The following is a 22881-nucleotide window of genomic DNA, read 5'->3' as shown; positions in this document are numbered from 1 at the left end:
GACCAAAACAAGACGCACAGGCCACAAGTGTCATTTGGCAGAGGTTGCTGGAGGACGGTTGCGAGCCAGCGAGTAAGCTAGCGGGCAGGGCGGCTGCTGTGGCACTGACTGCGAAGGGCTGCTCGGTCCGGCGGTCTGTGTCGTTCGGCACCCTTGCAGTTTCACTGTAACTTGCTGGTTTTGCTGTGCCAGCTCAAGTTAATCGTGAAATAAAAAACTCTGATGGTTTTTGGAGTCTGGAGAAGGGGAACCACTGACACTCGTTTCTCCACCACCTTCCTGACCACACTTTGCTAGGTGCCCTCTGACCTAGAGATTATTTCCATCACTTCTTTTGTTTGTTTAAAGCCCAGTTTTGTTGTGCTTATGAATGCTTGTTTCACAACATCAAGAAATTTCCCACCAGAAGAGAACATCTGCCTTGTTTATTTACACATATTTCCCTTCTTTTTTTTTCCACTTTAAAAATTCCATTCAATATTGGAGGCTTCTGCAATAGCGATACGACAGAAAACGCTGCCTTTTTTTTTTAACTGGCCAGAAGCTTCATTTGTATAGTGTAGGTCCACCTTATATTAATTACTCCAGATCAGGATGTGTATTTTATATAAGCTTGAATTTTCTTGCATTGGCAACCAACAAAGGACTGCCTTGGTGTTCATAAATCCTGAGAGAAAATCCAAGCAAAAATTCAAACTGCTATGTTGTCTCCTCTGCGTATTTGTCTAATAGTGTTACAGGAATGTTATCTGTGTTTTTGAAAATAAAAGTGTAAGAGATCAAAGGACATCATAGGAACAGTGGATAAACACTGATGGATTTCTGTTTAAAAATAATCAGAGCTATAAAGTCCAAATAATCAGGAGAGTCTTTCCTTCATGAAATAATGTTTAGACCATTCTGACCTGTGTGTTATTCTCCTGATTAAATTTTAAATAGAAGAGTTTTTATAGTGTGATTCTCAGCACGCCCGAGGCCAGAGAACAGATCTGAACTGGTAATGCACGTAACAGGAGACAGCGGTTATTTTATGACTTCAGGAAAAACAGCAAGCATGTTCTTACATGATGCGGGATCTTAATTCAGTGATACTGAAATTTCTGCTATTCTTAAACATTTCAAAGCAATGTGCAGTGGAAAAAAGTTTTGCTGTTTTACATTCTTATAAATTTATATTCTTTATTGTACAGTCAGGAAATATTTATTTATCATTGGCTATATAATTGTCATTGTTAGAACTGGTTGTGCCTTTACTGTAAGAATCGAGTCCCTTGGTTTAAAAAGGAAACCTGCAACCTACCCGGGATGGGGATTCCTTCTTTAGAAAAGAAGTTGGGGGAAAAAATAATGCAGAAATAAGGTGAAATTCTCATGCTAGTTTGTAAACTACTGTTTTGACTACTGCTTTGATGCAGCAATCCAGTTCGAGAGCCATCTGCTTTTATTTTTCACTCGTGTGTTTGTTTTTACTATGTTACAATTCTCATGTTCTGATTAACTTCTTTCATTTATAGAAGGTGTTGTTCCATATGATTTCTCTCCAGTGATGAAAAATGATCCCAAACCATTTTATGTAGTGACAGTCATGTACCATGGCTGCTTGTGGGTTAAAAACTCAAACCTCTGACAGAAGATTCTCTGATCAGGATTCAAAGAGAGAAAAATTTAAAATCTTATCTCTGATGAATGCACTTCAGATGTATGCAGTTTGCCATTATTCCCAAAAGCTAGCAGGAGCAATCTGGGAGGGAATCTAGTTGTGCACCAAAGTAGCAGTGGTCACATTTCTCCTGGCAGGTGCCGGAGCCCTGCTGGTCAGGGTATGCTTCTCCTGTGTTTAAACAAAATAGCTAGGAATTGCTTAGCTGAGAGGTAGCTGAAGCTGAAACAGGATGTATTGAACCAAATCAAAACCTGAAAGGGATGGAATAAACAAAGGCAACTGTCCACTGTATTTCATGTTACATTCACATTGCTGATGCACTCCAGACAGCTATGTCTCCAGCAGATTTGCACAGTGATATATACCCTCTTCAAGTGCAAAAATGTTTTTGATATCTCTGATTTAGGCAATAGTTTCCTTCCTGTAAGGAATGCATAGCAGACAGATGTGACTGTTCTTTAGTACTAGGGCATGTAAATGTTCGGTCCAAGTCTGTGTTTTATATTGTTTTTCTTTGGAAGTGCAGGCGAAGGCTCCGTGGGGCACTGGTGTGTCCTCACCATTGCTAGGAAGCAGCAAGGAAAGCAGGAGGGCTGTGGTGAAATTCTCCATTCCCTACCCTTACCTTTACCCTTACCCTACCCCCACCCTGCAGCGGAGCAGAGTGGGTCATATCCTTGGTTCCAAATACAAATTGAGCTGCAGCTCCATCCTGACCCCCAGTTCACATCCTGCAGCTCCAGATTGAGCATAACTGCTTCTTCTCTTATTTCTGTGTTTCTCCATTTTGAAATGGCATATCATCATTTAATTTCACTAAACAAAGAGCCTTTTTTTTTTAAACTTTTGATTGTGTTATATTAGAGAAATGCATGTTCATAATGCTTTCAATTCTTGCCTGTTATTTCTAGGAAAAAAAAAAAACAGGATCCTTTTTGATCCATTTAAACTTCAGAAAATTTCAGAATGTTATGAAAAAGTGCAACTGTATTACCAAACTGTGACGTCATTTAAATTTAATTTTCAAATCCAACGCTTTTTTGTCTCCACAGTTAATATTCCTTCTTTGTCTCCTGTTACTCACTCCATAACATCCTGTCCTGAAAGCAGATGCCAGATCTTTCCCAGGTGAGTAGTTCCACTGAACATGACAACTGACCTATATTGACTGGGGGCACCATCTGTAAATTCTTTGGGGCAGGGAATTTAATCTATACATGACAAATTCTGCTTCCTTGCTGTGATCAAAAAAAAAAAAAAAAAAAAAAAAAAAAAAAAAAAAAAAGGAGAGAGAGAGAGAAATAAACTATTGCTAGGTTTGGGTAAAATGAGTTGCCTTCACGGTAATCAGTAACCTTGTGACACTGAACTGAGATTATCATTAGTGAAGACATTTAGATCAACTGTTTTCTTATTCTGTTTGTAGACTGAGTCCATAAACTTTTATGAGCTATAGTTTAGGTAATGTTAGGAAATAGCTTGTCTGGAACTAAAATTATCCCATTGTTTGAAATGGGCAGGGACAGGTTTTAATCTTTTCTGCATTAGTATATTTGCTATAAAACAGATTTTATCTTTAAATATCATTGAGGGCCTGCTCATCAAATTTCTGTTTTTATATATGGAAATACTTCTTGTTGTCTGTGGTTGCCTGTGAGTATGTTAAAGAACCTAGTTCATAAGAAAAGAGATCTACAAAATAAAGCTGAAAGAATGTTTATATTCTGTTTTTTGAAGAGATTCTCAGGTTGCTCTGGGTGACTATCTTTCTGCTTTTTAAAAATGTGTTTACTTTGACATTCAAATCTTCTAATCACAACTGGGATTAAGGACAGTATTCTGGAGGTGAAATGTGAATTCATTTACACAGTAAAGCAGTGGCAGAACAAGACTTCAATCTATGTTTTTTTGCCTTTTCCATTTACCTTCACTCTCAAGAAGCAAATAGTGACTTGTTTCTCCTTCATCTAAAATTTGGTAACTACATTTTGGTGTTTTTGGATGGAGATAGTGTTATAGCCTTATCCTATGGAAGTCTCATCCTTCTCTAGCAGTCTGAAGACTTTAATTCGTTTACTTTTTCAGAGGATACATTATTAGCAAATAAATGTGCTGCATGTATAGATGTCATTAATGAAAGACAGGAGTGTTTTTTCACTAGGATAACATACTTAGTATCTTCTGGTCAGTTATAATAAGGGAAGAAGATGATTTTGTTTAGTGTTGTTATTTTTGTGGTATGCAGTAGTTTGTTACTGATGGTAGCCAAATCTTAGGGGATTATTGTTCTCCTCGCCCACAAAATGATGCACTCAGAGAAAGGTTTTATCTGTTTATCATAGATCCATAGTTTTAGGCAGTCACTTCTAGTAGGCATTCACATTGTGTTCAATCAAGTTTGGTGTTGTTCACACAATGTACTAAGTGAGCACTCCACTCAAAAGCAGAGCAGAGATCTTGAACAGAACATTGCTGAAGAAAAGCACAATCAGTAAGGAGCTGGAATAGCTTTAATTACAGTTGAATTTGTGGCATTTAGCACCCTAGTTCAACATCTCCATCCCTAAGCCTCCAAATTTTCAAATGCAGGACTTTGAATCAGGCTGACTTTTCACTCCTGTTGATTGTTTTCAAGCAAAGATTTTTCCTTTTTCCCCTCATGTCAAAAACTGATATCAAAATTCATCTTTCTTCAGAGTGCCTCCCTTCTGCTATGTATTACTTAATTGAGTTTTTGGCATAAAGAGGAGAGAAACTATTTCTAGCTATTGGAGTAGCTGTGTGAACTGGGAAAGTCTCCAATTTTTAGAAATGTATTTAAAGACTTGAAGAAGATCCAAACTTCCAAATAATTTTTACTGGTCTGCTTGGTCAGCTGTCAGTATTTGATAAATAGGGTGGGACTATTGTCAATATTGAACAGCTCAACACAAATATTTATTCTACATTTTTTGTAAAAATAATATATAAAATGGAAATCGAGTGCCTTATTCTACAAAATTCTATTTTTGTTTCTCCCATACAGTTTGGTAGTAACAGACTCAAGTGATAAAATCTCCCCTGCCTCCACACAAAGGCATACAGAGGGAGGAAAATGTTACCAGTGGTAACATACTTCCCTGCCGAGAAACAGCTCACAGTGAGATTCCTCCCTGCTCCTACCTAAAGTCATGTCCCAAGGGGGGCTCTGTGGCAGAAGCTTCTTGTAGGGTATTTCAGAGTAAGAAACAATAAGCTGTCACTCTTGATTCAAACCAAGTTAGCAATGAAGCCTTCAATAACAGAGTTCCTCCTGTCTCCGCTGGCACATACGTTGCCAAGACCCCTTGACCTGCTCTCCAGTCACACATCACAATATAAAAAGAAATTGTGTTTCCGGAGCTCTCCCCATGCTTGGTGGAATTTCTCCTAAAAAGCCACAAGTTGGAGCTTGCTGGACTGAGCAGCCTGCACTGTCCATAATGATGGTGCAGGTATTATCCTTGTGTGAAAAATCAAGCTGCAGGGTAGTCAACTTGAGCGTCAGAAGTAGGCCTGAATGTCACGTCCCAGTCATGTGTTCCAAAATGTTTTCTCAGTTTTAAATCTTTAGCAATATATTGCTATGTAAACAGATTAATGCAACAGCTAGGAGATAGTATTTTTTCCAGCTGAAGGAATGAAGCTGAGGGTCGAATGTGGCACAACCACGCTCTGTGGAAACTGAGGATAACTTGCAAGGGCTCCTGAACAGCCCTGCTCAGCTCAGCATGCCTTAGCAATGCTACTTTCATTTAGTAGCTAGAATAAGCACCCACCCACACAAAACAAAGGACGAGGAACAGAGCCAGTTTACTCAGGAGCCTTTCAAATCTAGCATTGTCTCAGACTTGGCTTCGGTCCGTTGTAAAATGTGTTTTCTGTGTTCCTGGAGCTGTTCCGTAAAGAGGACCCTGAGGTAGCAGAAGGCAACTCTGTTACTAGAATTCTAGTTTGTTGGTTATTCTGTAAATGAATGTGAGTAAATCCAGGAAAGAAGCACAAATAACAATAACATATTATTACTCCATTTTGTCCAAAACAATCAGACTGCTTGAACATTAGTTAAAACTAGCTCTTCCTCGAAGTCTTCATTAAGAATACTGCACTATCAATGATTTTCAACCCCTATCTGGAAAAGCTGAATCTAAAAGCCCATTCCATCCCTCTCCTCTCCACCACTGAATAGTGCTCTGTTGAGAACTAGAGAAAGGTAAGTCTTGATTTAGAGAGACTGAAGAATAATTTCAGTCCAGGAACTTTAAGTGCATTATATTCCTATATGCTGGAATCAAGGTGGGTTTTTTTTACTATATAAAGGAATAGAGTCAGGGCCAGAGACAGGTTTTGATCAGGAAAATAATATACATATAATTCTTCTTCAAATATTTGCATTTCTTCTGTTCTTTGACTAATGTTTAGAAAACCTGGTTCTATTCCCACTTTTTAAATTTTCTTATCAGTGACAATAGAGCAATGGTACTGTCTTTGTTTGTGAAGTCATTTGAGATCTACTGATGGATAATTCATATTTCTGAATAGTTAAGACCCTTTAGACTTGGGCAAATATCACAAATCACACACAGTTCATACAAATACACAAGATTTTCTTCATAATTACTTACATGAAAAATTGAATTTAAAAAGAAAAGAGAGGTAGAGATGAAAAGATTCCCTCTCAGTTAATAAGGCTACATATGCACCTGAAATCACCGTACTGAAACTGTCCTTCAGCTTCTGCGAATCAAGTTTGCTCAACCTTCGCTAATTCAAAACAAACACCAAATTCAGCACTACTAGGAAAGAGGAGAGGGCAAGGATGGGGTGAGCATTTAGACTTAACTTTTCCAGACAAGGCTTGAAAAACAGATGACACAGTACCCTGAGCTCCTAAATTCTGTATTGCACTTGCTCCGTTGATGAGTATAGAGTGTCAGTCTAACTTTTTCAGTAGCTCATAACTCACGTACATGTGTCGTAATATTTTTCTGCTTATTTCAGCCTGTTTTTGTTCTGTCAGAGGAAGTCTACTAATTCTATTCCATGGAGCAACTGCAGTTGAGGATATTAAATTGTTCTAAGGAAAGAAGCATGGTATTGATTTTAGTTTGTTTATTGGATTTCACTATTAAAAAACCAAAATAATAAATATTTCCTTCAGGATTTGCAACTTTTATGTTATGCATTAAAGAGATCAAAGGTTACTTGTTACTTCAAGTGTAGCCAACTAGCCGTGGGGTGCTGGGGAAGGTTTTGCGCATGTCCATACACTTCTTATCAATGATGAAGGAGTTTGTCTTCACAGAAATTTCATGTTCTAGCTTTGATTTGTTGAGAACCAACGTTTGCAGAGTATCATGGGCCTCTCGCAGACGTTGCTTTAAGGTCTGTAAGGTGTCATCTATAGTAAAAACTTCATTGACAAGCCTGAAAAAAGAGAAGGAGACAAGTTGCCCAAATAACTTCAGCAATCCTTCACCACAACACTTTTTCAACAGTGGCAGGTCTGTTTTTCAGGCAGGATTTGAACAGTACTCTTGGACTGAACCAATATGAAAACTATTCTTTGCCAAACTTGCATGCTTAGCACCTGTAAGAAGTGATGATTTCTTGTTTGCATTGACCTTCAACAGCAGTCTAAGCCCCTCTGCTTTGATCTTTTATCTTTTTAATTGCAATCTTCTTCACTTGCAACCTCTCCTTTTTATAGCTTCCTAGGACTAGCATGGCCATGCTGAGCACCTATATATGATCCTGTAGCATACATTTGGGAGGGATGTTACTGAAATGTGTGGTGTAGTTCATGGTAGATTAAACTTGTGCAGCAGGATATGCCAAATAGTATGGATTTGATGTAAAAGCATGTTAGTCAGGAAAGAATCACTTACCCCGATAACCAATGAATGTGGAGCTGTGAAATCAAGTCTTTCTGTGAGCTGATATTGGCCAAATTTGTTCCAGTGGCCTATCAAGGGAGATGTGACAAAGCTTCTTGTGTACTTACTGAGCTCATAAGCTCTCTTTAATACTGAGGATTTTGTGTGTAGAGATAACCCTACCAAAAACTGATCACCAATAAACTGAGGCAAAATGCATGTCTCCAGCAGAATTCTGATTCAGATTTGCTTTGCGAAAGATGGAAAACACTAACATTTAATATTTCTGACAAGCAAAAACATATTTTCAAATACAATGTATTTTCTGAGTTCAGAAATCTTAGTGTTACAAAGTTAATCTGTTTTTTATACCATTTGAAATTGGTTCCTCTCTAGTGTCCTCCATTTTTCAAAAGTTAGTGGTTCCATCTCAGACTCCTTGATGCAAAGATTTGGGATTTCTGGAATGCTCCTGGCTCACTCCGCCAGCCTTTTTAAAGCAACCTTGTTATTAAAAAGCCTTTGTTTCTGAAGATCATATGTAGAAGCACTTCTGCCACAGTTGCTTTGTGGCAAACTGTTTACCTCTCGCATAGTGATCTTACAGATATATCTAGTGAAAAGATGTGTGAAAGAGGTCCTTTCACATTCCAAGAGGTTTGCAGTGTATCTATGCCTTGATTTGGCTGTAGCTTAGTACTACAAGTTTGCACCATTTGATGTATGATTCATATTCTAGGATTCCACAATTCCAAACTCTCTAAAGTTGCTATTGTCTTGCATAGGCCCACCCTGAAACATTTTCCTGAGCTAACTGAAAAGTCTGCAGGCTTAAAACTAAAAGGTCTGCAAACCTGAAATCATAAATATTGGGCTGAATTTGAAACTAACGTATTTAAGGATCTTGATAACAGCTAGTAAGTTTTCTCATGAATATTCTACATTGCTCTAACCTGAATGCGTTTAGTTTTACAAGTGATGTCACATGTAGCCTCTCCTTATCTAATGTTCTGTTAATTGCTCAAAGTGCCATAGCCTGTTAAAGACGTTGGTTTTTTTCCAGAATCCACTTTAACTTGTTTTTGGATAGTCCCTTTTGTTTCAGAACAGCACAGAAAAGCTAGACTTTATTAGTTTGTTTTCTGTCTAATTCCTTCAACTACAAAGTTGGCAGCGCACACAGAGAACAAGTGCCAACATCAGCACTTCCTTTAAAATAAACAGCAAACTCAGATAACATTTGCATGTTACAAAGAAGCGGTTCATTTGGTATTTTCTTTCCCTATTACAGTTGAGCTGCTGGGTTGAGCTCCTTCTTGCTTTAAACCACATGAGAGAAATACAGTTAAATCATTTAAAAATCAAAAATCCTTGAAAAGGGGAATTATCAAATGGTTTTGCTTTCTCAGATAGGAGTTTGTCTGTAAAAAAAAAAAAAAAAAAATGTATTTTGAGATGTGAGCTCAGCCAAAAACCATGAGTGAAAAAGTTCAAATTTCAAATACCTTCTGTCAGAATTTCCATCTCTAATTGCAGTTATAATGAACAAAACAGTAAAAGATTTGGATTTTGGTTAAAGCATCTAAAATAACCTGATCTGGATTAGGTTTGCCTTGGAGAAAGGAGAATGGAATATGCTATTTATCTGTCAATATAACTACATATAGTAAAGAGTATACTTGTTTAGACATTTTGGTTAAGATATTAGAAATAGCAGATATCAGACTGAACTGACTGATACAAAACTTGTGTGTACAATAAGCCTAAAATACTTTAGAACAGCTGTGCAACAGAATGTAAAGCTCTTAAATAACCTGTAAGCTAGCAGAAGTTTAATTGTTTCAGAACCTGTACGTGCACTTTATCTTCTAAGTATGTCACATTTCTGTCCTTTTACTGCAGTTGAGGAAAATATTTGAAGACATTCTGACATGCCAGTGATTTTAAATGAAGCTTCCAAACTTTTTTAGGCAGGACCCTTCTGGAACATCAAGGCCATGATTGGTAATTGTTGGAAGAAAAAAGGATGATGTGAGCCTCTGCTTCAGCATGCTATTGATCCCAAATCAGACAAGTTCTGCATCTTGGAAACATGCAGTCCTGTTGAGCAGGCTGGTATCAATCACAATGATGCAGACATTTTTGTGGAAGGGATCTTCAGGAAGGAAGCAGGGAGAGAACAAGACTCAGAGTGAATAGAAGGCTGGAGTTATGGTTTAATATTTATGGCCATCTTGGGTTTTTTGGAACTAACATGCTGAAAGACCCTTGGATGCTGAGACTAATACATTTGCACACCTGATCAATGGTGAGTGGCAAGTGAAAAACGAGATCTGCTCCTTTAGTAAAGGTAATTGCTCAGTGAATGCTACAGTGGCCAAATCAGAAGTTTTCAGTTTTTTTCACAGCTGAACTTCTGCACCTAGAACAGGCATGACTTGTGTAATATGAAAAGCCACAGAAATAAAATTATCTAAATGGATATAAAAGACTTCAGATCCAAAACAATATTTTGTGAGAAAATGCATTTGGAGAGCAGAGCATAAAGCTGAAGATATATAATATGTAGATACACCAAAGGAAATGTCAACATCTGAATAGGGAGATATGAAGCTCAAAAAAAAAAATTGTATAGCATTGTACAACTTCTGGATTAAGGAGTTAGAAGAAAAAGGGAAAAGATGACAGTACAGTGAACTATGATTCACTGGCACTTCCCTGTTTGAATAGAGGCTTTTTGAGCTGATAAAACACAGTTTAAGAAAATTAATAATCAATTTAAGCACGATGTACCTCATTAATCTTATTGTATGTGAAGCTGTTGTACACACTGGGATCTTGCTGGAGACAAAAATCAAAAGGGAATAGTTTCATACTTTTCATAAAAGTCTTCAAAAAATCTCTTCCTGGAATGTGAAATTCACACAGGTATAGTAGGAATCCTGGTGCAGTATTTCTTGAGAAAACCTCCACAGAATATTTTGAAGACAGCATTTTGAATAAGATATACTAGATAGGGTTCTCATGGAAACTGATGTGTTCCAAATGGATCAGGAGAGATGGAGAGAAGCAGGATTCAGAAGATCTTTCTTCAGTCATTAGAGAAAACTAATGTCTCAGACATCTTGTACAACCAGAAAGATATAGTACACGCTCTAGAATGAACCATAGCACAGAGATCACCAAGCTAACGCCAACATGAGCTGGAAAACCCCCAGAGCTATATAACCAAAATACATGCCAGATGAGCTAACCTATATAAGGATGATATTGGAATCACTATATAGTTGGATAAAAGCATTGAAAATGAGTTCAGGGAGTAAAAGATGCTGCCTCATTCTTATTTGCAGTAAACCTTTAGAGCTTCACCATTAGATAACTTTTGCATAAGGCAACAGAATTTTGTCTCAGATAATATCTTGCTAAAATCAGGAGACTCCTGAAGTGCAATACTGTTGTTTTATACCGAATGGAATTAAAATCAATTCAGAAAACCCAACTCGGAAGTGAGACTGAATCCCAAAAGATATCAGCCGCCAACAAGCAATTGATCTCCTAACTGACCTGGGAGAAGGACTCTATAGGGAACTAAACACACAAAGCATTAGAAATTTTGGCCCATTATTTGAACATAGCTACTGAGATTTTAGTTCTTTCTTCCAGAATTTGTATCGTCATCATGTAATGAATACAGTTCTAATCTTATCGAATTAATTCATCCTACTGTTAAATTTTACATTCCTGAGTGCCTGACTGAGCAAGGGACAAGGGTGGTCTGGCCTCTACTTACTGAAACTGAGGTGCATCACGGCAAAGTTCTATATTGGGTCGTTTAGTTCTTCCCTCCAGGCGGGTCTGAGCCACTTTCAGTGGGCACTCCTTTGCCGTTATAGATCTCTCCAGTAACATGATCGTATTTTCTGTCTGGAAGATTTCTTGAAGTATCTGAACAAAGTAGAGCATTTTCATAAGCCTCACATGCATACATTATCGGAACTCTCCCCTGCTTTAAACACTTCTATTGGAACTGCTTACATGCTGGCATGTCATTTTGCTTTAATTTAGGGGAGGGAGGAGATTACTACAAACTCACAGCAATCAGGTGTATTTGTATAATATGTTGGCTTAATCATGCCAGTTCTTTAAAAGGGCATTGGTAATCACAGCTCACAGGAGAGCCAAAGGGAGGGGCCTTACAGACATATATCAAAACATTAAAGCATTTAATGAAGTTATTCCTGGAAAACGGAATAGCAACTCTGGAGAACTACTTCACTAGGAAATGTACCATCTCTTTCCTACTTTAAAATTTAAAAATTTGTAGGCAAATTGGAATATAAATTTTTTACAACCAGAAGACAAGCACAGAGTTATTTGGGTGGGAGGAACTGCAACTGTGCTTTTGTGTATAAAGCCATTTTTGAAAAGGGAGTGTTTATAGCTCTGCAGAGACTCACTTCTATTTTGCTTCATTGTCTCTTTTTTCTCCTTAATTACAAAGTTGCTGCTTGATCAGGAAAGTTTTGCAGAGATAAAATTCCAAACAAGCTACCATTTTCATTCAAACCTTCATTCAATTCTCACTTCCATATGCCTCATAAAAATAGAAAAGCCATCAAATATGTCCCCTCTGAAACTGATGTGTGCTCCAAGTATTGTGGTGACATAAGTTTGTAAGTCTGCAAAGACTTAGGAACACAGTCATATTTTCATACTGAAACTAAATTCTACAGGTTTTGAAAGCTCCTCTGGGAGCTGTAAAGGGGAAGAAAAACTTGCTTTAAAGGCTTATTTTATTTAAATGGAGAAGGTACGGAGTGAAACAACACCTGAAAGGAGAGGCCCATGGAATTAGAATAGCACTGTTTTTAGTTGCAGAATATGTTATCATAGATTCATATTATCTCTCAGGATCCTGCAAGTGATCAAACTGCAAGGGAAAGACTCTCTTTTATTCAGTCTGGAAAAAGAAGGGAGAAAATGTTTATGTTCAGGTAACATTTCCTAGTCAATTGATTATTACATTACTTTCATTTATCACAATTCATTACAGCCAATATGTTGAATGAATTCAAGTTTTTCCTATAGACTGATTTAAAATGCAAGAGCACAAATTTAACTAACGTAGTTTTGCAGCTAGGCTACTAAAATCAGTGCAACTTGAATTTCAGCAATCACTAAGAATGGTGTAAAGCGATTTAATCTATGCTGCTGTTTAGGTTTTGCCTACATACAAGGATGTACCAGGTAAGCTAATGCTGTGTGTGGCTTGAAAATTGAATTAGGCTCTGCTGCTGAAAGGTTATTTATAGACAAAACCAAAAGGTTTAAGGGTGCCAGGAGCCTGCACACCAATCCAAATCCTTAAGGGCTTGTCTACGCTGTGTAGTAGAACAAAGCGAGAGATCTCCTGGCTAGCCCTGTCCAAGCCAGTTCAACCCTTACAGCACTGCAATTTGCCAATAGATGAATCATCTTGGACCCTGAAGCAGCAGCATATGAACATGACTGTACTGATCTGAAGCCAGGTGAATGTCTCCACACTGTGCTCCTGAGCACTTCTGGGCCCAGGGTTGGTTCTCACAGAGCTAGCTTGAATCTGGCTTCACCTAGAAGAAGCCTTTACTGCTTACAGGCTTCAAGGAAAAAAAGTCTGGTTTGTTATGAAGGGAATACAGTGTGGAAGAAAGTGAAGCTAAGAGTAGTAAATCTCTCCTTAAAATTTCACTCAGCAGTGGTTCTTTCTTAGTTAGATAATCTCCATAAGTAACCCATATTTTACTGGAAATATTTATGCAGGTAATCCAGTGCACTTTGGTAACTCTTTTGCAGAGGAACTACTTTATGATAAGATAGCATTGTTAGATACATAGCTTTATATTCAGTTACATGTAGTTCTTTCTACAGATAAAAAAAAAATGAGGCAAAGAGACTTAATGAAGTTAGCGATCTTCATTACACAGAAAGTCCACATCCTTCCTTTACCCTGGTGACACAAAGGATTTGGTTTGGGATCTTCTGCTGCTCAGAAGCAGAGCTTGAGTAGCTTCTGCTGTTACCCAAATCTTGCTATTTGTGACTTTGCTAATGCAAAGTTCACTTTGCTAAGTGAACCTAGTGTGTGCTCGTGTGTACATGACAAGGAGCGTGCATTCCCTCCACCCCGAGGCGAGGTCTAGTTCCTAGGTAGGCTGCTCCTGATTTATTGGATGTCTATCAGGGTGATTTTACAAGCCCAATACTTTGCTCCCACAGTTCACTTTCACTGCCAACCAAAATATCAACCTGCAGGGATGTACCAAAGCTGTGAGGGAAAGAAATATGCAGTGCTTTTAGAAGTTACCGCTGCTTAGCAAGGTCCTCCTTTCCTGTGTTTATATTTCAGCTTCTATCACTACTGTGGTGTTTCCCATGCTACGCCTTATTATGTGCAAGTGAGCCAAATTCACTGTGGTGTAATTCTGTTGCCTGCAGTGGGTTGCCATGAGGATGATGGCCTCTTATATTAATTCCATGTACAATTTGCTGTTTGCATTTTACAATAAAAAACTGAATTCAAATAAAAACAATCAAAGTAGCACACATCTCTGCCCAGTAAGAACTGGGCAAAATTGTGTTTAAGTTTCAGAAAGGGACAGGGGGTGCATGTGGCTTCATAATGAAATACAGGACTTGCATTCTCAGATCAGCTTCTGAGCAGGACCTTTGTGGTTCAGACTTTGAGCTTTATTGGTGGTAACATTTTCCCTCTTGGGCAGCAGATGGAAATGGTGATTCACCTTTGTAGAGGAAATCTATCAGTCTAGCAATTAAAGCAGCCCAGAGCATTTGGTTAGAAATCAACCATGACTGTGAAACCAGCTCCCCAGAGCAATGTAGCCGTTTACAGATGTGCTCATACAATGGTAAGCATGTAATGTAATCACTGTGCTGATATTTTATGCTATGTGACAATATGAATCAAAACAATGTCATTTGCTGAGTGAGTGCAGTTAGGTTACAAGCTCTGCTACAGGCTAATTGTTGCGATCAGGTTAGAGAAATGCAAGGAGATAAACGGAACAGTTTCTGAGAGAAAAAATTTTTTACTGCCCCCTCTCTCAGTGGAAGCAGTATAGGTATCTTATGTTTATTCCACACCTGGAAGGAAAGCAATAAGCCACCAAAGGGGACTCAGCATGTGCACAGGAACACACACTGCAGCAAGCTCAGAAGCATCATACAAATTTATAAGAGGACCAGGGAAGCAGTTTAATAGTCTTCAGTATTTCAGATAACAGTGCCATCCCTCTGCCACAAATCCTCATTTGGGCTATAGCAAACCATGGCAATTCCAGTGGTATGTGACAGTATGTCACAGTAGTATGTGACAGGAAGACTAAATTATATGTCAAATGTGTTTTAAGATGTAGAAGGAACAAGCTGGACCTAGTAAAGACAATGCTGAACAGATTGGGAAAATGGCATATCTAAGGAAAATGCCTATGTATAACCTGTTCTCAGTCCCTTGGAAAGGCCGTTTTCTTTAAAGTCAGCTGGCAGAAAGAACTTTAGGAGAGGGAGTTTCTGGACCCACACTTCTCTCAGATCCTCTTCTAGTGCATTCATATCTGGCCATAGCAAAGGTACAGCCTCCAGGCCACAAACCTGTGTGTTTCAAACTCAGTAGTAATGTTTCAAGTAAATGAATGTCGGTATTCACCAAAGCTGAGAGTCGTTACCATTCCTCCACAGCACTTACTGTGCTGTGTTGTCATATCACACCCGACTGGGCCTCATTGCCAACGGCACACATAGCAAACATGTAGGAGTTCCCTTAATGACAAAGGAGGAGGAGATTGTGTTGTCCTCTCTTTTTAGAAAATTGATACGTGTATTTTTCTCATAGTGGCATATAACTGATACAGGAAAATAGTCTTATATCTAGAAGCCACTCAAAGTATTTAGATCTTGCATGATATTAATGTCATTTCACGCAATGTTAATGTTGGAAAGAGACCAGCTCTGAAGTCTAATTAGAAAATGCTTCTCTTTATTGAGAATCAAGTGTTCATGAATGGAGAGCTTTTCATCTAAAAGTCACTGAAAGCTCAAGGTTTTATGCCCAGCCATTATAACTTTTTCTGCTTGTACAACAAGGAGTAACTGCAGTTCACATTCATGGCATATGATTTCCCTAGGTACTCTGGGGTCCTGCTCATAAAGGTAGAAGTAGTCTGCAAGAACATTATGCACAACCAAGGCAACCGGTTAGTACTACTAAGCAAATTCTTTGTTAGTCATTCCCTAAAGAAAAATAGTTTAAACCTGCCTGTGAACTCAGAATTCAAATTTAAATCTATTCAGCCATCTTTAAGCACTGCCTGGCTACATATAAGTGGATGTGGTTTAGGCTTATTCTGTGTTCTCAATTCTTTTATTACTTTTTTTTTAAGCACTATCATTTAAGACATAGGAAGAAAAATGGCCTCAGGGGAACCACTTCCAACACATTGCAGAAGCTCTACAGCTTTTGATTACTCATTCTGGCTACACACTGGCACATTGGATAAAATGATTTAGATAATCTACTATACATAAATGGATGGGTGGGGAGAATCACCAGATAGTGTTGCACCAGTCTACGTAATTTCTGGATGACCTCCAAAGGCAGGAAGGGAAAACAACAAATCCTGAGCAGCGTGTTCCTGGGGGAGCATGGGGAAGGACTGGCTCAGGCAGCTGCCCATCCGGGTACTCTCCCTTCCAGGACGTTAGCAAAACTTTGTGCTGGAGCATTCTTGAGAGCTTATTGAAAACTCTTCTCGCTGTTCTCTCACTTCCCCAAGGCCAGGATTTTTATAGGCTGGACACTGTAAGACTAGGAGACAGAGCTGCTGAAGTCACACGTATACTTTATCATAGTGTGATCAGGGTAGCCTTAAATACAACCTAAGCATTTTGAAAGTCCTATAGTCAGACTGTAATTATGAATATTTTTGTTTTCTGAGGGTTTGCTCAGCATTTAGCAGTGAATGAAAAAAGCAGCAGTCAGGTAATATGGTGGGAGGGACATTCTTGTCCCACACAGTTGTGTACATTTCTTTAAGTTTAATATTTAGCCTCTTGGTCTTTTTTTTTTTTAAAGAAGTTTTTCATCTGTTTTCATATTTCATCCAATATATTTTGTGCAAGTTATCATACTTAATTGAATAATATGTCTAATTTCACAATTAATTTTAGGGCATTATGGCCACATTATTTCAAAGTAAAACTATGATATCTTTTAATCTTTGGATTACAAGTTCTGTAATCTGAATTAATTTGGACCTGACAGTTTTTACAATGCATGTATTTTAGGGTTTGAAGCTACTGTCACTTCTGAATATCATAGCCAAATTCTGGATAGACATTACCAGGTCCTTTGTTCTTGTCCTTTTCAGGGTTTGATTCTTTCCTTTGAAAGATTTTAAATGCAGGTCACTGTTTCATGACTTAACACGTTTTATTTTGTTTTTGTTCAGATGATGATGGGGAACAGTGTGTCAGTCTTTTAAGAAAAGAAAGCAAGTACATTTAAAAGAAATAATTACACTTCTCAGCAGAATGTAACATCAGCAGATAATGCACTCAGATAGTTTAACTGATGAGGCAAAGTTAGAATCCCTCTGAGCAGTAACTTGCGTGCATCTGTCGTGTATGCTCATATGAGATGATTAAATTTCATAGTTAAGAGAATCAGCTGAGTAGTTTGGGCCCAGGGAAAATATTTTCAGCCCAGTGAAACTCATCAAGCACATCAGGAATGAAGAGATTGGTCTGGACTTGGGAATATTGTAAGCTTTTGTTTATAAGGCTTTGTGACAACAGGAATAGGGCTGGAGTAAATACCATAGACATCCTCCGATCTGAAAGCTAAAGCATACTGTAAGTTCTACAGATGCCAAAGAATACCTATAAAATCCCCAACATCTTATTTTTAGTTCTGTCTTTAACATGACTGTTTCACCAAAAAGAAGAAAACAACGGAATGTAAACAGGATACTGATACAACAAAGAAGGCTGCACTTGTACGTTTGATCATTTAATCTGGGTCCTTATGGTCAGATTCTGCATGGCCATAAAGGTCTGTCCAGCACAGGTTGAAATGCAGGACCAGGGACCCTGGGCCTTTCATTTGTTCAGTAATAACTCTTATAAAAATCCTGCTACCACTTTAAACTCTGAAAATAATCCAATTAATTTCACATTTATATGCAATCAGTTTCTATTTAACTTTTCCATTGGTCCTCAAAATGTACAAGATGCTTATTTTAAAACAGCTTTTTTTAAAATTAAAGGGGAAGAAAAACATGGGACCATTTAACTTGGCCTGGATTTTGACTTTAAAAAAAATCTAAATTTAGGGCTAAATTTGAATTCACTTTCCCTTTAAACTACTTTATTAACTTTTTAGTGGGTTTAGATTTTTTTCCCATCACTTTGAAATAACAAAACAGTTGGTTTCATGGGAGACAATTTTTATGGCTGAATTTTAAACTCCTCCAAATCTGTTTCAAAATAACTGAGGAAGGCATAACTATACACAAGAAAATGCTTAACTCTCTGCATACCTGATTGTTACACATTTAACTACTGAAGAACAAGAATAAGCCTGAAAAGTTCTGCTGTATTTCTCTTTCATTTTACACTATATGCTGCTTTTGGATGCTGCGGGACCAGCGATCTTGGTGTACATCACCACTGTGGAAAACAAAATAAAGTGCTATGTTTGTAATGTGGTTTTGCTAAACCTGGTAAAAATAACAATAAAACAGGGCAGTTTGGGCCTTGCACACACTCTGTTTTGTCCCAGGTTGCCTCATCTGAGAGAAGGATATGCATTCCTTTAACAGTGAGAAGATGGCTCTAGAAAGAGATGGTGCCAGAGAGAGAAACAGTTGTGGCTCATGCAGCTGCCCTTTGGTATCGATTCCTGTAAGGAGTGAGATTTTTGCTAGTCATTAATTCAATTTCACCCTAGTCGCAGTAAGCTGGATTTGAGCTGGCTGCAAGGTCACAGCACAGTGCATTTGTCTCGTAACCTCTGTCCCTAGCTGGAAACAGTGAAGCCCACAAACATTTCCTTTCTTGAAAAGCTCCTAAATACGCCCATCTCTGTTTCCTACAAGACAGCCCTTTCTGAGAATAAGAAACAGTTTTATAAATGCATATCAGTACTGCTGCCTTGAACTAAATCCTGTTTCCTCTGCCGAGCTTATATGAATTGCCTGAGTGCAGATGGTTTGTAAAGGAGGGAGCAATAGTAATCACCACCACCGCAGTTCCTCACGTCTTGGTGCCATGGCAGAAAGAAGTCATCTTCTCTCTCAGTGTCAGCAAAGTCCCACTTTCATTCAGTCCAGGCTGCCTTTATTGAGCAGCTTTAAGACTATCCCTCAATGTGAGAAGAGATTTCTGTTATTTTGCAAATAAAGTCATTTGGATTCATGATGACCTGAACACAGCCTGACAAGAGCTATCACTTGGTTAGGATTCCTTCATCCTGCCCCCGTTTCATGCTATCCTTCGGCTAATCCATGAAGTGGAGCATTGCTGCGTGGCGTGCGGAGAAGCCAGGCTTCCCCTGTGTAGTTTCTCCACTTGCCCACACTCACTGCTCTGTTCGAGTCTTCATGATTTCATGATATTAACCAACCACCTTAGCAGACAGAAATCTACTTTTGTCTTCAAGTTAGTGCCTTAGTTTGCACCTGTAATTTCTCTTGGTTTGTAAGTAAAGCTCTAATGTTTATATAGTGCCAGCTTAAATAAATATTTCCTCATTCCAACAGGTTTTTCCAGGCAAGTTTGAGCTGCTTATACTAGCACACACCTTCACAACCACCTCTGAGTCACTGTTCATTAATCATCTGAAAACTTTACTCTCAGACAGGTTCAAATATTAAATTATAAGATTAACTGTATGCCTATGCACCAGGAATGGGCATGAAAAACTGTGAATGAGCAAGATTTTAAGGCGTGCAAAGAAGAAGGGGAAAAAAAGTACAGAAAAGTTTTATGAGGATACACTGGGGTCAGAGACAAAAGCCCTGGTGGGACAGTGCCCCACCCTCGCTCCCTATACACATGCTCCTTCCCCCAGCTCGCAGCGCCCTGCTGCACCTCTCCTGCATGCTTCTCGCACTGCCAACCCCATTGCCTGTTAGTATTTGTTTACGTTTCTGTTCTAAGGAGGTCCAGGCTGTGTCCTTTTCACAGCTGTAGCTGGGTCTATTTTAGATGCTGGTAGGCAGTTTATGTTCTTACAGCCACTGAGGTTTGGTAGCTTCTGTTCCATGTTTTATGCTAGTTATAAACTTAAGTAGGTTCATCCCCTGAATTTTATAAAAGAAAGTTGTGTAAGTATAAAATGTATTCAGTATTTCCTTCTGACCACCGTATAAACATATTCAGTATTTGCTGATTTTTTTCAATATAACAAATAACTATAAATGTAATAACAACAATTTTGGGTTAGAGACAGTGAGCCTGAGGGATGGAGACTCTCAGGGGCTAACTTGTTTAAGAGATGGAGTAACTTACTGAAATAAAATTCTGTAGGTTCTGCAGGTATAGACTAAAAATATACCAGGTAAAAAGGCAACTGAGTGTTAAATTTCCACCATATATTGATGAAATATAATTTTGCACCCTGGGAAAAAAAAATCAGGGCTGTTTTTAAAAGCACACGTTCTTAGTGAATTCAGTGGAAAGCTCAGAATCATAGTTACTTGTTTATTGGAGTGGGTGGCTATTTTTTCATGGTTTTACTAACCATGTGTTTGCTTTTCTAACATGTTTTTGATCCTTTTGCTCCCAGGTAGTGGAAGAGCAAGCCTTGCAGGAAGGGTGGTGCTGGGCAGCTCTGCCTCTGAGCATACAAACACTTCTGTACACAGTGCAGGTGTTCTGTCTTACATGGTGCTGGCTGAGATAATCTGCTGTTTAAGGTATGGTGTAAATACTAGGCTGTGTAAACTTGTCACTTGCTGTCTGGTCTCACTGTTTCCCAAAGCTAATGTATGTAAACATCATGTGCTATTGGTTATTTTTAGGTGAGTAAAGCCAAGGTAACTATTTATGTTATACTAACTTTAAGGTAGAGATGCAAACATATTAATGAGGGGCTGCACCATGATTGAAGGTTTTCCTTCTTTTCCTAGAGAATCGCGTACATTTTACATCTGTAATGTTTCTTGGCATAAACTGACTGTCGTAGAGAGGCATGCTGAAGACACCGTACCTCCATCCTCTATGTTATATTAGGTAGGCTATGTTTTCCATTCACCGGCCTAAAAATCTGGTCCTGGGACCAGAGCCAGAGTCCTGTGTTCTGTTTAGATTCTTGGAGAACATTTGCATCCCCAAAAGACCACATCCTCTTTCAGCTCAATGATGATGAAACGCAGTGGAACTGTAATACCTTCTTTGGTTCGTAGTCTAACCCTTGCCAAGTATTCAGCTAGGACTCCTTGGCTTGTGCCTCCAGCACCTCATATGTCCAGGGCTGTGCAGTCCAAATTCCAGATGGACCTCATAATGTTATCACTGAAATTAGTTCCAAAATTAAGTACGACAAATTAGTGATAGAATTGTCTCCTTGTGCAATTAGGACAGAATTGCAGTTGGGACACTTTCAATCTTCGGGCCAGAAAGAAGTTAGTTATAGTTATCTGGCCACCTGCACTGCATGCAGGTCAATTGTCTATCCTGCAGTAATTCCTATTTGTAAGCCAGTGTCTGTAGAAAGAGCAGAGCTTTTGAGGGAGAATACTGATCTTGATTTCATGTTCCTGGTGCTAAGGAAGGCCCTATATGTGGTAAGCCGTTGCAGTGATGAATTTCTTTGCTCTGAAAAGTATGTGCTTATGTTTCCCATCTGGATTTGTTTAGCTTTGCCTTCTAGCAACTGATTCTTCTTTTGTCTTTGCCTGCTCAAGCCTTCTATTATAGTGCTTTTTTCTTTTGCATAGATACTTATTGATTTAGCAAGTTTTCTGCCCCTATCTCGAATCGTCTCTTGGATAAGCTAAATAAAGTAGTGTCATCTAGTGCTATTAACATCATCCTTTTCAGTCTGCTAAAGAAAAAGTTGAGGAACTTATTCTACCAATTGCCTGCTTTCCAGTCCTTTAATCAGATAACTTCTGGGCTTTACAGTTGGAGTAGGAAATGCTTTATACCACAGCCTTGCTCCCACATACTCAGCTTGATTGCCACTGTTAAGACAGCAAATTGACTTGGCCTCTAGAAGAAAATCAAGCAAAAGTGGGCAGGGAATAATTCTGCTTAGAAGCTCTACAGTGGGCTGACAGGGAGACTGATAAAGCAGGTTTTTAAGGACAGCATTTCCCTTATGCATTTAATAATTTCCTGTTTAGTCATACAAAAGCAATTTAGTCCTTTTTTAATGTTTCACCCATGCAAATCCATTCCCAAACTTCTGTTAGACTTGGGGACTGTCAGCTTCACCAAGCATTTTTCCCCCAAAGAAGTGGCAGGCAGGAAGAGCTGAACAGCAGACACTGAAACTCCTAAAGTGGACAAAACTCAAGCAGTTTCCCAAATACATCAATGGGGAGGGCGAGTGCCAGATGAAGTAACAGTGAGAGCAGACAAGAGCTGGACTGAGAATGCAGAAAAGCAAGTGGGAATCACTGACAACTAATGTTTTTCTGAGACTTCCCCAATGATGGCTTGGAAACTTGATCTGAATTTGGAATCTATTCGTTATTGGGATTCAGACCAAGTATCTGCTAAAATAAAGGGTAAAAATAAAGCTAGCTGTCCTAAGACAAGATATCTGTAAATTCCTAAACCATTCCTCTAACCAAACGCAGCTTAACATAGGTTAATAGTAAAAAAAGTGGTGGAAGATGTTATATATGTTTTAAAATGAGACTGCATCTATGTTTTCATCCTGTATGTTGTTGTGTCAAGCAGCTTGGGTTTGGGGTTTTTTTGTAGGGGAGGGGGATATTTGGAGGCTTTTTTTCTCCTGTGCTTATTATTTTTTCAAATCCCTTTTTCAAATGCATACCAGGAAAAGTTCTTAGGTGCATCCCTTGGTCTTACCTGGATTGGGAAGTGTATATGGTTAAGGCAAACTATATGAAATCTTTTTCTGAACAGCACACCTTGTTGATCTGCTTCTAAATAGGATATGTGGACAGTCTGCAGTGGTAACTTAGCTTAAATTGTGTGATAGAACTTCAATCAGTTACAACAGGAAAACTCTTGGAGTCTTTTTATCAACAGATCAAGGTAAATGGTGCAGGAACATTGCAGAGACTGAGGTACAAA

At 38.6% G+C, this 22881-nt stretch overlaps 1 protein-coding gene and 1 long non-coding RNA gene across 2 annotated transcripts in view; one reads left to right on the top strand and one right to left on the bottom strand.

Annotated features, from left to right (window-relative positions):
• Positions 1-22881, top strand: part of LOC135329950 (uncharacterized) — a 39971-nt gene that overhangs the window by 16026 nt on the left and 1064 nt on the right. The window contains exons 3-4 of the long non-coding RNA XR_010391631.1: positions 2716-2791; positions 20399-20528. This is a non-coding gene — a long non-coding RNA (uncharacterized LOC135329950). The remainder of the gene's footprint in view (positions 1-2715; positions 2792-20398; positions 20529-22881) is intronic.
• Positions 6779-22881, bottom strand: part of TEKT5 (tektin 5) — a 34919-nt gene continuing 18816 nt past the window's right edge. Inside the window, exons 6-7 of the mRNA XM_026096310.2 lie at positions 11348-11502; positions 6779-7108 (exon numbers count right to left, since the gene is read on the bottom strand). Of these exons, the coding sequence (XP_025952095.1) occupies positions 6895-7108; positions 11348-11502 (369 nt within the window). The 3' untranslated portion in view covers positions 6779-6894. The remainder of the gene's footprint in view (positions 7109-11347; positions 11503-22881) is intronic.

The sequence above is a fragment of the Dromaius novaehollandiae genome, chromosome 14 (assembly GCF_036370855.1).
Source record: "Dromaius novaehollandiae isolate bDroNov1 chromosome 14, bDroNov1.hap1, whole genome shotgun sequence".
Taxonomy (NCBI): domain Eukaryota; kingdom Metazoa; phylum Chordata; class Aves; order Casuariiformes; family Dromaiidae; genus Dromaius; species Dromaius novaehollandiae.
Note: the sequence above shows the minus strand (reverse complement) of the source record. Positions and strands in the feature narration are given on the sequence as shown.